This window comes from Rhinoraja longicauda, chromosome 2 (genome assembly GCF_053455715.1).
Source record: "Rhinoraja longicauda isolate Sanriku21f chromosome 2, sRhiLon1.1, whole genome shotgun sequence".
In the NCBI taxonomy this organism is placed as follows: domain Eukaryota; kingdom Metazoa; phylum Chordata; class Chondrichthyes; order Rajiformes; family Arhynchobatidae; genus Rhinoraja; species Rhinoraja longicauda.
This window is the reverse complement of record NC_135954.1, coordinates 80731712-80750254: the sequence shown is the minus strand read 5'-3', so window position 1 is coordinate 80750254 and position 18543 is coordinate 80731712. Positions and strand designations below refer to the sequence as shown.

The window sequence follows — 18543 nt, the reverse complement described above, 5'->3', positions numbered from 1 at the left end:
TCTCTTTGGTAAGACAATAAAAAAAGCACAGTACATTTAAAAGATTATGAACAAGGAACTGCAAAGCAAGCAATGAGAAAGACAACACGATATGTTGTAATTTAATACAAAAGGATGGGTATAAAAGAGTAAATTATGATTTAGGGTCTTGATGAGAATATACTTTGAGTGTCACAATTATGTTTAGGCTCCCTTATCGAGTGAATGACATACTCGACTTGGAGGAAGGGCAACAAAATTCATTGGACTGACTCCTGGAATTTGGGAATTGATTCATAAGGAAAGTCTGATGATTGGATCAGTGTACTAAATCTCCTTTCCCTCGATGCTTGAAAAGTACAGTAATCTCAGGAGTCTGTAAAGGCTTGACACGGTGAATGACTGGGGAACATGTTTTGTTGGAGTCTTGAGCTAAGGGCTAGAGTCACAGATTGAGGGCTTGATCTTGACTCAAAGGAAAATGTATATTCATAATTCTTTGCCGGAGGGCTATGGATACTCAATCATTAAGTGCTGGCAAAACAGAAATCAACAGATTGATTGATACTAAAGAAATACATGGGGATAATGCAGGGGTGCAGAATGGGAGGAGATGATCAGCCATGAACTTAATGGTGGTGCAGGTTGTTGGGGAGAAAACCTACTATTGCTTGTATCTCTTATCAACCTTGCATCGACCTTTTCTGTAAACAAATGCATCATGACCTCTCTTATTCTCAGTGATTATCATAAATTAGGTCGTGGACTAAATTGCCCAACTTGAGGAAAGATCATTTATTTCTATCACTCAATTAAATGTCCTCATTGTTTTTTCTGCTCCAATGAAAATAGTCAGTAGACCATTGAGTTTCTGTGTATCATTCTATTCAAGCCGTTGTTCAAGCTTTCTGAAAATAGAAATAGAGCAGCCATACTGATTCAGAACCCCCTATTGCTTACCCCCTGCATCGAGTGAAGGACTGCTGGAATTTCCAGCCTGCGATGAAGGGATTGGAAGGGATGATTTGTTCTTGAATGACAGGAACAGATGCTGACAGAAGTCATCAGGCAGCTCAGCTTCCAAGAATGTTTTCATAAACAGTTTGAAGCCTTCAAAGTCGATTGGCTAGAGGTAAAGTAAACAACAGTTACTCTCAGAAAAAATAACAAAAAAACTAGAAAATAGCTTGGATTTAAAATAATGATATCCATAGAGCCAGTTGAAATTTTTTTCTAAAAAAAGTGTTTCAATGCAAAATGCTTCTGTTGTTAGATTTAAACATTTATAATTATAACATATTATGTGATATGTATTACTTAAAAAAAAATCTAATATTTGTAATTCTTTAAATGAAGTTGAACTTATGCATGTTATATAATATAGTTGGGAAACAGTAATATATATTTTTGCTAACAATTGCTGTTTGTGAACCATTGTACATACATTTACAACATTACTCAGCCAAAGATTTGATGGTATCATAACTACCTTATTCCATATTATTCACAAAATGCAGGGGAGGTTTTTGTGGCAAGTTAGTTAACAGCACATTTGCGACTGACATGCTTTACCATATGTATAATCACATAATGTACAGATAATTAGAAATAACTCCTCACTCGGGTTATTCACTTACACATCAAACACTGGAATTGCAAAACTCAACTAATTAGCCATCACAGATTGGCTTCGTAAGAATGACTTCCAATGTTTAACTTATAGGTCAACTAATTAAACCTTTAGCCTCCCATCAATGGCTACTGCTGGTCCAAGAAGCCAATGTTGTGGAGGCTGAGGGTTTGAGAGAGGCCCCAGCTGTTCACTGTCAATGATTTGGATGAGGCGACCAAATTCAACTTTGGTCAAAGGTGCAAAGCAGAATTATAAAGAGGTTGCAAAGCAGAATTATAAAGAGGTTGCAAAGACTTCAGGTGACATGGCTAGGCCAAGTAAATGGACGAGAATGTGGACACATAGAAGATAACGTGGAAAAAAAAGGTGTAGAAAAAAAAGTTAAGCCAAATATTTTTAGGTGGAGAAATATTGATAAGCATTGAGGTTCAAAGGGACCTTGGTATCCTTGTAGATTAATCAATGAAAGTTAACATGGATCTACAGCAAATACTAAGGATGGCAAACAATACACTGGCCTTTATTATTGAATGATTTTAGTATAAGAAAGATGCCTTATGTTAATCAGTTAAGGTGCTGATAACACTGCATGTCAAATGCTGATTGCATTTTTGGTTTCCTTACTTACAGAGGACAAATGAGGGAATGCAATGAAGTTTCACTACATTGTTTCCTGGGTCCTTTGGGGGAGAGATTCAACAGACTGGACCCAAGCTCCTGAGTATAGACTGAAAGGTGATCCCAATAAAATGTGCAAAATTCCTATGGAGCTTGACAAGGTGGTTACGAGAATGACGTTACTTTGGATGAGTTGTTCAGAACAAGGGGACACACCATAAAAGTAAGAAGCTAATTGCTCTCTATTCTGGTGTTTTTGCTTTGATATTTAAGCTTCAGCTTAACAAATCTGAGGACCTCAATAGAAATTTTATGTATATGGTGATGATATCCAGCCATAAATGCACTTTCATTACTTTAATCCTTCTTCCAATGGATGACACATTGACGCAGCAGTAGAATGCTGACTTTCAGTGACAGACACCCGACTTCAATGCTGACTGCAGTTTCTGTCTGTATGGCATTTGTACGCTCTCTCTGTGACCATGTGGGTTTTCTCTGGGTGCTCCAGTTTCCCCCCATATTCCAAAGATGTGATGGTTTGTAGGTTCTGTAAAATATTCATAGTGTGTAGGATAGGACTAGTGTATGGGTGATTGCTGGTCGGCGCAGACTTGGTGAGCCAAAGGGTTTGTTTCCACACTGTATCGCTAAACTAAACTAAACAATTTGAAGAAAAAACACTATTCAGATATATCTCCAGGAGGGAGACTATATAATAATAATAATAATAATAATACATTTTATTTATATAGCGCTTTTCATATACTCAAAGACGCTTTACAGAGATTTTGAGAACATAGGGAAATGAATAAATAGATAAATAAGTAAATAAGTAAATAAATAAATGAACAGAGAAAGGAGACAGAAGGTGAGGTGACCTTCAGTGGTTGAAGGCAGTACTGAACAGGTGAGACTTCAGCGATGTTTTGAATGTGGTGAGTGTGGGGGAGTCTCTAACGGTTTGGGGTAGTGAGTTCCATAGGGTGGGAGCAGCGATGGAGAAAGCCCTGTCCCCCCAGGATCTGAGTTTAGTCCGGATGTGGGGGGATAGGAGATTGGCAGCGGCAGAGCGGAGGGTGCAGGTGGGAGTGTGCCTGTGGAGGAGGTCGGTCAGGTAGGATGGGGCCAGGTTATGGAGGGCTTTGTAGGTTATGAGGAGGATTTTGTACTGGATTCTCTGGGGGATGGGGAGCCAGTGGAGTTTATAAAGGACGGGGGTGATATGGTCACGGATCGAGGTGTGTGTGAGTAGACGGGCAGCGGAGTTTTGAATGTATTGAAGTTTATTGATGATTTTTGAGGGTGCGCCATAGAGGAGGCTGTTGCAGTAGTCCAGACGGGAGGTGATGAAGGCGTGGATGAGGGTTTCTGCAGCTGTGGAGGAGAGGGATGGACGGAGACGGGCAATGTTTTTGAGGTGGAAGAAGATGATGACACAAGATGATGTGTAATAAGTAGTGCTCAACTTTCAAATCTTACATACTCCCTCGGTGAGTCCCTACACATTGTGTTATTCTACAACTCATTTTTCATCTCATTTTACTGTTTCTGAATTGATTTTCACAACTCTGATGCTCCATATTTACCGATGTTAAACCTCATCTGCCACCTCCGATTGGCACATTATAGAAAGGATGAGGAGGCTTTGGAGGGGGTTTAGAGGTGGTTCACCGGATGTTGTCTGGACTGGACAGTATTAGATACAAGGAGAGGGTAGACAAACTTAGATTGTTTTCTCTGGAAGGTCAGAGACTTAGGGGCAACCCAATAGAAATTTATAAAATTATGAGATGCGTGGAAAGGGAAAATGGAGTCTTCTTCCCCACATCAGTGTTAAGCATTCGGGCAGCACAGTGGTGTAGTGGTAGAGTTACTGCCTTACAGCACCAGAGACCCGGGTTCGATCCTGACACCGGGTGCTGTCTGCGTGGAATTTGTAAGTTTTTCGCTCTGACCACATGGGTTTTCTCCCATACTCCAAAGACGTACAGGTTTGCAGGTTAATTGGTTTTGTTAAAATTGTGAATTGTCCCTAGCGCAAAGGAGAGTGTTGGTGAATGGGGATCGCTCGTCGGTGCAGACCCGGTGGGCTGCCGGGCCTGTTTCGGCGCTATATCTCTAAGGCCTAAAGTTTAAAAGTAAAGTGCAATGCCAGATTGTCATACTAGATACTGCATTTTAATCTTAAGGCCTAAAGTTTAAAAGTAAAGTGCAATGCCAGATTGTCATACTAGATACTGCATTTTAATCTATGTCATGGGAAGAAATGACCAAATTGATAGAATGTGACCAAAATGTCTTTGGACAAAATTGTGAATTATGCCTTCTTGGGAAAAATATACAAAATGCCCTCTTACTCCCGGGAATCTCTGACCGATGAAGGAGGTGAAGAAATAAAGATGAAATATTTAGGGTACAGACATTCCCTAACTTACGCAATGGGCGATTTATGTAAACTCGCATTTACATAAACATTTCTGGCAGTCTGTCATTTCCACAACACTGTACGATCACGCAAGTTTACAAACCGGCAATAGTGCAGCGCTTATCCAGAAAGTGCCCCAATGGCAAGACGGCACTCAAGCTGGCAATGTTTACCAAAAGGTTGCACGCCGCAGAAAGTATGCAGCTGGATGCCACTGAGATAGTTAATACTCTCAGTGAAAGGCATAAAATGTTGGAGTAACTCAGCAGGCTAGGTAGCATCTCTGGAGAACATGGATAGGTGACATTTCAGAATGAGACCCTTCTTCTGACTCGCTGAGTTATTTTGGGCAGGGGATGGGGGATGGTGATTCCGACATGCGAAAATTCGACTTGCATGAGGGTTCACGGAACGTATCCCAGTACCTTCTGGGTCACCCATTCCTTCTCTCCAGAGATGCTGCCTGTTACACCAGTTTTTTGTGTCTATCTCCTAGACAATAGACAATAGGTGCACCGCCATTCAATGTGATCATGGCTGATCATTCTCAATCAGTACCCCGTTTCTGCCTTCTCCCCATACCCCCTGACTCCGCTATCCTTAAGAGCTCTACCTGGCTCTCTCTTGAATGCAGTATCCTGAAAGTAACTGATAAATCGCTTTAAATAGAACTAATGTTGCCCTTCCTGCTGCAGAATATATGAATAAGGCTAGAAAAGAGCACCTGGTGGCAGGGCCGTCTTAACGCATGGGCCTGATGGGCACTTGCCCGGGGCCCCACGAGCATAGGGGCCCCATGCTGATCTGTGTATGTTAAGTGACTTGCAATAAATAAATAATACTTTAAAAATGTAGGTTCAATAAGTGCTTTTTTCGCAACATTTTCGGTCCCTAAGTGCTTCTCACAGTGATCTGTTTCGCAACAATTAGCTCCCTAAGTGCTTTGCTTTTCCGTCCCTAAGTGCTTCTCACAGCAATCTGTAAGGGCTTTTCGCAACAATGTAGCACCCTAAGTCCATTGCTAAGTGCTTTTCGGTAAGTGCTTTTCGCCGGCACGACAGGGGGGGTAGGGAAAGGGGGGTGGGGGAGAGTAACGGTAGGGGCCCCAGTGCACTGCTTTGCCCGGGGGCCCATAATGCTGTAAAAACGGCCCTGCCTGGTGGCACTTTGAAATTAGTTTAGCAACCCAAACTTTGTGGCTTGAGAGTTCAAATAATTATTTTCAAAATATGCACTTTAGATTATTTGAAGAATATATTACGTTGAGATTCTCTCACGGAAACATAGGTACTGGGCTAACATTATACTTACTCAACAGTAAATTCAAAAATTACAAATGTGCATTATAATTAATGCAGATTTAAACCCGAGTGTACCACTCAGGAAATTATCTGAAAGAAGCATTTTAATATACTTTAATATGAATAAGGATGATGAAATGGAGTTGTTTTACTAATAAGCAAGGTCAATAATAATTACAGTCTAATATTGGCAATAATTGCCTTAGTTTTACTTTGACCTTAAAATACTCTTGGGTCTGTTGCATTGCAAGCATTTGCAACATAAATTAAAGCAGGATTTCTTCAACTGACAGCCACAAAAAATCTCTTAATTCAATCGAGTGTAGAAATTGCCATGAGCTGTGGAAGACATGAATATACACATTGTCATGGAGGTTTCTCGGTGCTGCTGAGATGGGTTTGATGTATTTAATAGGGGTTGAGAATACAAGCATTGATTTAGAAGACAGATGAAAATGAAAGCAAGGAATTTTAATGCATAAGTGAAAAGCAACGAAGGTAAGTGTTTATGCCAGGAGGTAGCTAGTGCTAAATTGTATACATTGCAATGAAAGGGATCGAATGAATAATAAATGGGTAGATGACTCAGGTGCAACGTCATAGTTATTACTGAAACACATCTTAGAGTAAGGCAAGAGTGGAAGCTGAACATTTATCAGTAGGTCGACAAATAATCTCTAAAACGTCTGCAGGTGTACGAGTGAGAGCGTATTGACTGGTTGCATTGTGGGCTCGTTCGGCAATTCGAACGCCCGGGAACAAAGCAGATTACAAAAACTAGTGCATGCTGCTCGACCCATCAAGGGTATTAATAACATTAAAGGGATCTATAGAGGGAGCTGTCTCAAAAAGGCAACCAGGATCAAAGTCTCACTGCACCCTGGCCATGCTCTCATTTCACTCCTACCATCAGGAGGACGGTACAGAAGTCTGAAAATCATGACCTCCAGTTTCAAGAACAACTTCTTCCCGACAACCAAAAGGCTTCTGGACTCTACAAATTAAACCATGAATTTTGGACTGTCTTGGGTGCATTCTTTGGGCTTTTTTGCACTAGTATTCTTGTTATTCGTTTAAATTTTTTTTTTTAATTACATGTTATCTATGAATATTGGGTTTGCAGACCTGTAATGCTGCAAGTAAGATTCTCATTGTCCATTGTCTGTAAATACAACAATGACCACTCGTGATCTCTCAGTCTCTTGACACTCCCAGGTTCCGGGCTTGCAACTGAGATAGAGGAATAATAATGGCCATCTTGAGGTGAGCAATTCAAGAAGATGATAAAGATGATAAAGATAAATATATTCTTACTAAATTAATGGAACTAACATGAAGAACTCCCTGAGGAACACAAGGCAGGATCAGATAAAAAAGGAAGGTAACGTCAGAAACTAAGAAATCAATATTGCAAAATACCCAAGATACAAATAAAACATGAAGGTGATAGTAAAACTGTAACTAGGGTGGCAAAGAGAGGGCATAACATGGTGTGGACAAAAAATAAGAGCATTCTTAGTATATAAAAGATGATGGCACAGTGGTGCAACTGGTAATGCCACTGTCTCACAATGCCAGAGACACTAGTTCAATCCAGAGCTCGGATATTTTTCTTTGTGGGGTTTGCACGTTCTCCCTGAGATGGGTTACTCTGGATGTTCTGGATCCCTGACATGGGATTACTCTGGATGCTCCAGTTTCCTCCTACATCCCAAAGACATGTGATTTTGTATGTTAATTGGCCTCTAAATGGCCCCGAGCGCGCTGAGAGTGGATGTGAATGTGGGATAACTGGTGTGAACAAGTGTTCGGTCAGTACGGACATGGTAGGCAGAAGGGCCTGTTTCAATGCTGTATTTTTCAATGAATCAGTATTATCATCATCATCATATCATATACATACAGCCGGAAACAGGCCTTTTCGGCCCTCCAAGTCCGTGCCGCCCAGTGATCCCCGTACATTAACACTATCCTACACCCACTAGGGACAATTTTTTTTTACATTTACCCAGCCAATTAACCTACATACCTGTACATCTTTGGAGTGTGGGAGGAAACCGAAGATCTCGGAGTAAACCCACGCAGGTCACGGGGAGAACGTACAAACTCCTTACAGTGCAGCACCCGTAGTCAGGATCGAACCTGAGTCTCCGGCGCTGCATTCGCTGTAAAGCAGCAACTCTACCGCTGCGCTACCGTGCCGCTATTAGTATCTAGTGATTAAAAAGTTGATCTTTGTGCGCCAAAGGGAGTTGGGGGTTTAGATGTGTGGAGCAGAGGGGAGAACAATATGCACAATTTAGTTAGGGAAGAGGAATATGAAATGCTGAATGGGATAAAACAGAATGAGAGAAAATAGTAAGGTGGTTTAATCTCATAAACCACTGAATTTGATGAGAGATTTTAATTTACCTGGGAAAAATAAATTACCTGACTCTGGAACAGGAGTAAATTTCTATGGTATGTCTACAATAGTTTTCAGCAACGTTATGCCCTAACACCAATAGACTAACAGGCTAATTTAGATTTAGTACGGAATAATGAGTCTGATTCAGTTAGCTGAATACCATGTGCACAGCAGCAATCACATTGCAATTAAGCTCAGTACCATGATTAAAAGGGTGAATGTGGAATAGTTGCTTTGGTTATTGATTTGGAAAAGGCTGACTTTAATACAATCACAGTGGTTGGGAATAATGCTAATGGATAAAACCATAAAACAGCATTTGGAGTCATTCAATAAAAGAACGTAACATGAATAAAGGCATAGAGCCATAGAGCCATAGAGCCATAGAGTCAAAGAGTCATACCGCATGGAAACAGTCCCTTCGGCCCAACTTATCCACATCGACCAATGGGTTCCTTCTACACTAGTCCCACCTGTCGGCATTTGGCCCTTATACCTTTAAACCTATCCTAGCCATGTATCTGTCCAAATGTTTCTTAAACGTTGCCATAGTACCTCAACTACCTCCTTCTGCAGCTCATTCCAAACACCCACCACCCTTTGTGTAAACACGCTATCCTCAGGTTCCTATTAAATCTTCCCCCCTCATCTTAAACCGATGTCCTCTGTTTCTTGAATCTGCTATTCTGGTCAAGAGATTTTCTGTGTTTACCCGACCTATTCCTCTCGTGATTTAGAAAAAAATCTGTAAGATCACCCCTCACCCTCCTGCACTCCAAGGAATAGAGTCCTAGCCTGCTCAACCTCCCCTTTTGGCTCAGGCCCTCGAATCCTGACAACATCCTCGTAAATCTTTTCTGCACCCTTTCCAGCTTGATAACATCTTTCCTACAACATGGTGCCCAAAACTGAAGACAATACTCCCACCAATGTCTTATAGAACTGCAACTGCAACCCAACTGCTGTAGTCAATACTCTGACTGAAGAAGGCCAATGTGCCAAAACCTTTTTGACCACCCTATCTACCTGTGAAAGGGGAGGTATTCACCTCCGAGGGAAAAGCGGTCTGCTTGCCAAAACAAAAGGGGAAAACAGGTACAAATTCAGGGAAATGGAAGAGAAACAATAAAACAAAGAATGAAAAAAAAGTTTTACAAAGGAGCATGAACATAAACCTACAAAGGATTACAAAATAAGGGTATTCATGGACATATTTTCACCTCTTAACAATATTGCATTTAAAAATGTGGAAAGAAAATGTATGGCGAATGTTTACTTAGGCAGATCCATCTACTACCCAAAGAGTTAACGGTTGGGAATTTCCAGGTCTTTGGTGTAAATATTATCAATGATCTGTCTAGGACTAACGACATAGATGCAATAGCCAAGAAAGCACACCGATGCCTTTACTTCCTGAGGAGACTGAGGGAATTTGGTCATAGCGTCATAGAGTGGCACAGCGTAGAAACAGGCCCAACCACCCAACTTGCCCACACCAGCCAACAATGTCCCAGCTACACTAGTCCCACTTGCCTGCACTTGGTTCATATCCCTCCAAACCTATCCTATCCATGTACCTGTCTAACTGTTTCTTAAATGATGGGATAGTCCCAGCCTCAACTACCTCCTCTGGCAGCTTGTTCCATTCACCTACCATGCTTTGTGTGAAAAAGTTACCCCTCGGATTCCTATTTAATCTTTTCCCCTTCACCTTGAACCAATGTCCTCTGGTCCTCGATTCCCCTACTCTGGGCAAGAGACTGTGCATCTACCCGATCTATTCCTCTTATGATTTTGTACACCTCTATAAGATCCCCCCTCATCCTCCTGCGCTCCATGGAATAGAGACCCAGCCTACTCAACCTCGCCCTATAGTTCACACCCTCTTGTCCTGGCAACATCCTTGTAAATCTTTTCTGAACCCGTTCAAGCTTGACAATATCTTTCCGATAACACGGTACCCAGAACTGAACACAATATTCTAAATGCAGTCTCACCAACGTCTGATACAACTGCAACATGACCTCACAACATCTATACTCAATACTCTGATTGATGAAGGCCAAAGTGTTAAAGCCTTTTTCACCACCTTATCTACCTGCGACTCGACCTTCAAGAAATCATGCACCTGTACTCCGAGATCCCTCTGCTCTACAACACTACCCAGAGACTACCATTTACTGTGTAGGTCCTGCCCATGTTCAACATCCCAAAATGCAACATCTCACACTTCTCTGTATTAAATTCCATCAACCATTCTTCTGCCCACCTGGCCAATTGATCCAGATCCTGCTGCAATCTTTCACAACCATCTTCACTATCTGCAAAACCACTCAATCTCCAATGACTCTTACCATAGATAGCAAGACAGGAAGAAATTGCAGAAAGTTGGAGATGTAGTCCGGTCCACCACACAGTCCAAATGCCACATCATTGACTCTATGAACACTTCACTCTGTTCTGGAAAAAGCATCTAACATAATCAAAAACCTTTCCCATCCCTGTCATTCCTTCTTCTCCCCCTCCTGTTCGGCAGAAGCTACAGAAGCTTGAAAGTGTTCACCAGACTCAGGACCAGTTCCTTCCCCTCTGTTGCCAGGCTTCTGAACGATTCTTCCATAAGCTAGGGTGCAGTCTTGAGTCTCCAACCAACCTCATTTGACTTTTTGTCTGGAACATTTTCACTACTATGATGAGAACTATAATCTACACACTGTATCTTTCGTTTTGCTCTACCGACTGTACTTGAGTTTGGTTTGATTGTATTCATGCAGAGTATTATCTGATTTGAATGGATATTTCTGTACACATGACAATAATAAATCTAAAAGCTATGTTGAAGAAGGGTCCCGACCCAAAATATCATCTGCCCATTCCCTCCACAGATTTTGCCTGACCCATTTTCTCCGGCACTTTGTTTTGATCAAGATTGCAGCATCTGCAATCCTTTGCATCTCTGCTATGTTGAAATGTTCCCCATGTCTATATTTGATTAAGTGACAGGGTGGGCAATCTGGATGATTTGACTGAGATCTAAGAAACATTTTTAAAAATAATTCTATTAATATTGAAATTAATATTTATAATTAATGTTCTCCAATATAAAATTCCATCTTTTTCATTAAAGGGATCAATCCATTAAATCTTGATAGATGAACCACCAGATTTTAGTTTATAACATGTGGTTTTGTTACTTGCATCTTTCCTCCATTGTAAAAAAAGTCACAAACATTTCATTTCAAAAATATAATTGCTGGTAATTCACTAGTCTGCAGAAGACGACAAAGTGTTGCAGCAATAGAGTGTTGCCTACAGAACCAGAAACCCAGGTTCGACCTGACTATGGGTGTTGTCTGTACGGAGTTCTCCCTGAGACCATGTGGATGGTCTCTGGCTGCTCAGTTTCTTCCCCCACACTCAAAAGATATGCGGTTTTGTAGGCGAATTGGCTTCAGTAAATTGTTCCTGGATGGAACTAGTGTATGGGTGATCATTGGTCAGCATGGATTCGATAGGCCGAAGGACCTGTTTACATCTTGTATCTCTAAACTAAGCTATATTTTGGCAAAGGCTGTAAACATTAATGAAAACCTGCAGAAAATATTGCTTAAAGAAACCAATTATTTGCAAAGATGCATTGTGTGTAATTAATTTCCACATCATTAATTTTTTTAACGAATCGTTTCTGAGGCATTTGTAACGTTACAGTTATGTGAAATGTTGAAATCTATGGACCTGGAAGACAGAAAAGGAATGAGAAAAATACTTATTTTCTCTGACCATTTTTCTCTCTCTCCTTTCCAGTAGACGGACAATTGATTGTGGCATAACCTCCACAGTTGCTGAATCTCTGATGTGTATTATTTATCGATGAGTCTCAACAGTGGGTATGAGCAGTCTATTTCACTGAAAGTGATTTCATCCCATGTTCAAAGCCAAAATCCAGCAGGGCTCATTGGACAACAATCAAAACAACAGTCTCCAGACACAGAAAGCCAAAATTGTTCAATACCAGAATGTACCAGTTTTAATGGACTGAACGATTAACTCTCTCTATTACATTACATTACCTACTACTTGAATATTTCCAGGTCTCCGTGATTTTTAACCCAGAAACATGTTTCTTCTCCCCAGTACAAAAACAATGAAACAAACCCCTATTGTCATTTTGGTGATCAGTGAACTGAGTCAGGGATTGAACCTGGGCTTTTGGGTCAGAGGCTTACCATTAGACTCAAAAAGCCATCGGTACTGTAGTTGAGCATTATAGACAATAGACAATAGGTGCAGGAGTAGGCCATTTGACCTTCGAGCCAGCACCGCCATTCAATGTGATCATGGCTGATCATCCACAATCACTACCCCGTTCCTGCTCTCTCCCCATACCCCCTGACTCTGCTATCATTAAGAGCTCTATCTAACTCTCTCTTGAAAGTGTCCAGAGAATTGGCCTCCACTGCCTTCTGAGGCAGAGAATTCCACAGATTTACAACTCTCTGAGTGAAAAAGTTTTTCCTTGTCTCCGTTCTAAATGGCCTACCCCTTATTCTTAAACTGTGGCCCCTGGTTCTGGACTCCCCCAACATTGGGAACATGTTTCCTGCCTCTAGCATGTACAATCACTTAATAATCTTATATGTTTCAATAAGATCTCCTCTCATCCTTCTAAATTCCATTGTATACAAGCCCAGTCGCTCCAGTCTTTCAACATACAACAGTCCCGCCACTCCGGGAATTAACCTAGTGAACCTATGTTGTACTCCCTCAATAGCAAGAATGTCCTTCCTCAGTTAGATTCCTTGATTTTTACATCATACCACACATCCAATTGCCCTAATGGCCAAGTAAACATAGGGCATGCTTCCATATTATTCTCCCATCACAACACATGATACAGTCTTAAATGTGAAGCACTTACTTGACTCAGAATATCCTCCTTCTGAACAGCAGTTTGGAGAAAAAGAGTAAGAAATAGGTTAGTAGAAGGAATGATATTTAAAGTTAAACAAGAAAAGAGGAATGGAGGAATAGACACAATGGCAAGGAGTCGTGTGTTCATTTAAAGATCAAGGCCATGAACAATAAGGACTGTTGGGAAGAGATTTGGAACTACCAATAGTAATGCAAAGAATACAAATGGGTCAAACAAAGGAAATTTGGGTCTGGCATCAAATTAAATGACAGGGATTTCTGGATTTTCTCGCTAATTAGAAAGACTACACCTTTATTCATACTACCAAAATGCATGACTCTATTCCTACTACCATAATGAACTGCTGTAAATGTATAAAATGCGCAAGCATCATTTTTTCCCCACACTAAGCACACTCAACAATTCTGAAGTTCGTAGTTTTTCCATCTGTGAATTTTCTAAAAGTTATTTTTCTCCGCTTCTAAAGTGGAATCACGTCAAGTTGCGCATTATGCTTATTCTATGGTTCCTTTAGGACATGTTTGATATGTGTTTCATTCTTGATATGTTTTAATTGCAAAAGGATAATTGTTTCGCCTTTAAGTATTCTGTGATGTAGAAACATGATCATGGCTGATCATCCAAAATCCGTACCCTGTTCCTGCTTTCTCCCCATATCCCTTGATCGCCTTAGCCCGAAGAGCTATATCTAATTCTCTTGAAAATATCCAGTGAATTAGGCCTCCACTGCCTTCTGTGGCAGAGAATTCCACAGATTTGCAATTCTCTGGGTGAAAAGGTTTTTCCTTACTCAGTCCTAAATGGCCTACCCCTTATTCTAAAACTGTGACCCCTGCTTCTGGCCACCCCCAATATGGGGAACATATTTCCTGTATCTAGCCTGTCTAATCCCTTCAGAATTTGATATGGTTTTTTAGATCCCCTCTCATCCTTCTAAATTCCAGTGTATATAAGCCCAGTCGATCCATCTTGTTGCTATAATGCAAATTGAATATTTTGCAAATCTATATTTTGCATCTATAATGCAAAATGAATATTTTAAGTGAATAAATCTGTGTGCTCTGTGCCTCTGTGTGTGCGTCTGTGGGTGCATCTGTGTGTGCGTGTGTGTGTGTGTGTGTGTGTGTGCGCGTGTGTTTGTGTGCGCGTGTGTGTGTGCGTGTGCGTGTGCGTGTGCGTGTGTGTGTGTGTAAGATTTGAGAAGTTTTCCCTCATTCTGAAAGCAACACCAAACCAAAGAGCTGCAGTTTGGACATTTTAAACGAGAGACTGGGGCTGATAGCGGAGAAAGGCTGCGGTCAGATTAACAAAGGATGTCACAATCCGTGGGTCCTAAAATGGCCGCAGGACCGCGTGACCAGCCACAAAAAGTAAAAACCTTACAACCCAGTCTCTAGGTTTTCTGCAAAGCCACGGCCAGAACAAAGGATGGGTATTGGCCATGCAGAAACCTACGAAACCAGGTCGGAGTCCAGACACTGGGGCGCTGACGTCAGCATACTCACAATGCCCCAAGCCGACCTAAACAGTTCATCTCGGTGAGGGGGCACAATAGCCCATAGAAAACTACCTGGTAGGTGATGGGAAACCAGTTAACACCCATCACCTCACAACGAAATACCAATTAACACCGTCTGGCCATCCCCGGTATCTCCGAACATAAGTGCAGATCAGAAGAAAACTCATACATATCTTTTTGAACAAAGAGATTCCAAGATATGGCGGGAGATAGGACGGGTCAGGAATAGTATAACTGGCCATGACTTTTGGGTTTTAAACTCAAGAAGAAAACCTGCAAGGAACGCAAGCAGGCAAGAAAAACTGGATGCAAGGAAGCAAGTCAAACGAATGCAGGAGGAAGAAACGACAGGCAAGAAGAACGGATGCAAGAGAGAGGAACAGGCACGCAACTCGAGAAGAAATACTGCAAAACGAACAGCCAGTAACCCCAGTAATAGCCCCATGGTGAGCATGTACTCCAAATCCTACATATCCTGGACATAGTTTAGTGTAGAGGGGAGGGTGGTTGTGAATAAACATTGGGTGTGTATTAAAATATGTGTTGGTCAATTTTGCGATGTGTCGTACGTTCCCCATCTTACAATCGTGTATATGTCTTGTAAAACTGTGTGTGTTTTATGATTCATAGTTATAAGTATTCATGTGATTCGGTATGTGTTTTATAGACATGTCTTATAGAACTGTATAAGTATTCATGGACAATAGTCCCAAGCGCTCAATAAAAGCCTTTTTCATTTAAACCCTGGTTTTAAAATCTGGTCTGGTGGAATTTTTCTGCACTATAAACGCTCCTGCATCTAAGTCCAGTGTCTAGAACCGTAGGGGGTGAGTGGGTCGAACCACTCATGGGGAACCAGTGTGCGTGGCCTGGTCAAGGGATCAGAGCAAGGCACGGGGACCTTAGGTCGGGCGAAAGCTCGGCGCTGAAACCCCTTACATGTGTGTGTGTGTATAACTTTCTACTGAAATTCTTTACCTGGAATTACCATTTTTTTGCTGCGATTCTTCCAAGAACAGCGTAAATAGTGCAAAATGCAACTTAAAGAGAAAGTTATGTTGTGTAATTCCAGTTTCACGGATGCTGTCATTGTGCCATCAAAGCATCACTGGAATCAAGCCTCATCCACAAAAATAGCCCTATCCCATGGATGTATTTTTGTGAGTCTGTACAATTCTGCTCATTAGCAAGCCTTTGAGGCCTTAAAAATGATGGTGTGAATGATACAAAAAAATAGCCATGATTAACAGGGTGGACAGAGGCTTTGATTGTAGGAAAATATTGATGGTCTGATGAGATGAACAGGACTAGGCCAAATCAAACTTAATACAGTGAAGTCGGTGGTAATGCATTTAGGAAGATGCAGCAAGCCAAGGGAAAACATAATAAACAGGAAGAATAAAGGAACCTCAGTGTGCAGGTGTGTAGATCTTTAAAGGGAACAGACCAAGTCAACAAGGTGGTTCGAAAGGTGCACAAGTGGCTTTATGTTATTAGCTGAAATGCACAACATAAGAGTGGGAATATTATGTTAAAAGGCCATCTCAAGCCCTGGATCCCATGTGTTCTACCCTTCTGTACTAGCTTACCATCAAACTTTATCAACACCTTGCTGAAGTCCATATAGACAACATCCAATGCATTACCCTTGTCAATCCTCAACCACCTCTTCAAAATCAATCAAACTCGTAAGGCACAATTTACGATGCTCAAAGCCGTACTGACTATCCCTAATCAGAGCTTGCCTTTCCAAATGCAAATAAATCCTGTCCCTTGGAATCCTTTCCAAGAATTTTTGCACCACTGATGGAAGGCTCACCAGCTTGTAGTACCCTTGTTTATCCCTATTGACCTTCTTACATAAATGCATCGCATTAACTAGCCTCCAGTGCCTTGCTTCCTATAACATCTGAAAAGGCACCTGTTCAGGCCCCAGAGATTTATCCCTCTTTATGCAGTTCAAGACCTCCAATTTTGTAATAATCCAGGATATCACTGTTCCCTCTCCTGAACTCACTAGCTTTCACGTCTTCCACGGTAAGTAGACAAGAGTATTTATTAAAAACCCATCATTTCCTGTGGCTTTAGCACACAGTGGACCAACACACTCCCAAGTTGCTCATAATAGTCAAAGTCAAATAAGCTATCCCTCTTGTACCAGAGTGTGGTTCAAACTTGGTCACTGACAGCATTTAAGAAGAGTCAAGATGTATACTTGAATTGGTTCTGCATAAAGCCCAATGGACCAAATGATGGACGATGGCATTAATACAGAAGGATGCCCACTGTTGGATGAGGCCAAGGTTGGCCAAGTGGCCCGTGTCCATGCAGTATAATTCTGTGATTTGACTGGCACTTTTACTTAGAGGCTGATTTTTGTGATATTTTATTTGTCGTTGTCTTAATTAGGAACCAAATTAAATTGCCACTCCAAATCTTTTTGACTGTAAATATTTTAAGGCAAATCTAAATGCTGCCTGATTAGCATTGGTTCAGGCCAGATTTGCATTCAGCAATATGCAAATGAATGTTGAGCAGAACACATACAAATTGCCCTGGAGTCAGAGAATGCAACAAGGCAACAGCCCCACGAGGACGTTGGCAAGTAGATTATACCAAGCTAATAAAAGTGATGAGCTGCTCATGTGTTGGGAATGCTACTTAACAACCTCCACTTTATTACATTCCAATAGGTTTGCAACTGCATTGAGAAGAAGCTCTGAAGCTAGTAATTTTCACTTGACCATCAGTTTAATCTCTTGCTCAATAAAAGCCCGAACACATGCAAAAACCCACATATGGCAATTCTTCCCATTAAACAAAGAGAGTGAGTTATGTTTATAAAAGTCATGTTTTCCACATGAAATGTAATGATTATGAATTTTCAACACACGAGGTGAATAGAAAGGGGAATGAAATGTGTCTTAGGCTATCAAATCCATCATTGTCTTTGATTAACTGAATTCATTCACCACATTGTTGAGATGTGTAGGAAGATAAAACAAATGTATGTACTCATTACACAGAGAAGATTCAAGCTGCACACTGTATAAATTCCCATCCTACTCCTGTTTTTGCATTGCATGTAAATGAATGTCCTAAGCATACGTGTGGTGCCATTACCTCTTCGGATCGTTCACCTTGTTGCGGTGAAGAGGCTTGCGTGCCCCCATGATTCCGAGAGCGATGCCGTCGGAAGCACTAGCTTCTGGTAGGGCCACCCATGGCGGTAAGGTCAAGGATCAGGGTCCAGACTAAGCACGATCCAACGTACAAGACCCCAACGGCGGACAAAGTTATCTTGAACTCAATGGCTGTGAAGGAGGATGAGGGCTGCAACAAATCTATCAGATCCAATCATCCTGGTTCCCTTGTCATTGGAATTAGTTGATTGATTTGTGAAGGACCGTGAGCTTCTTGGAGTGCAACATCAAGTACACGTTAAATAAACACATGCACAGGCGTCTTCATTCTGACATCAGAACGTAGACTATCATCCTCAACTTCGAGGGATAGCCACGACGATGGCGCCATTACAGCATTGAATATCGCAGTGTATTGCTTTATTTCTACCTGTGTTACACACAGAGTAAGGGGACGATCATCAGCCTTATTTCTGTACCTGCATGTTCACTTAGAGTGAATGATGTACTCGGACCACCAGTTCCTTATGTATTACACAGTTGCAGTCTCGTTCTTTTTGTGCTTTTTTCCCCATTCTTGCT

At 41.3% G+C, this 18543-nt stretch overlaps 1 protein-coding gene across 2 annotated transcripts in view; it reads right to left on the bottom strand.

The window, feature by feature from the left end:
* Window positions 1-18543, bottom strand: part of dgkb (diacylglycerol kinase, beta) — a 506131-nt gene that overhangs the window by 365383 nt on the left and 122205 nt on the right. For both annotated transcript variants that reach the window (XM_078421953.1, XM_078421946.1), the window contains exons 4-5: window positions 13285-13305; window positions 940-1105 (exon numbers count right to left, since the gene is read on the bottom strand). In XM_078421953.1, coding sequence (XP_078278079.1) covers window positions 940-1105; window positions 13285-13305 — 187 coding nt within the window. The remainder of the gene's footprint in view (window positions 1-939; window positions 1106-13284; window positions 13306-18543) is intronic.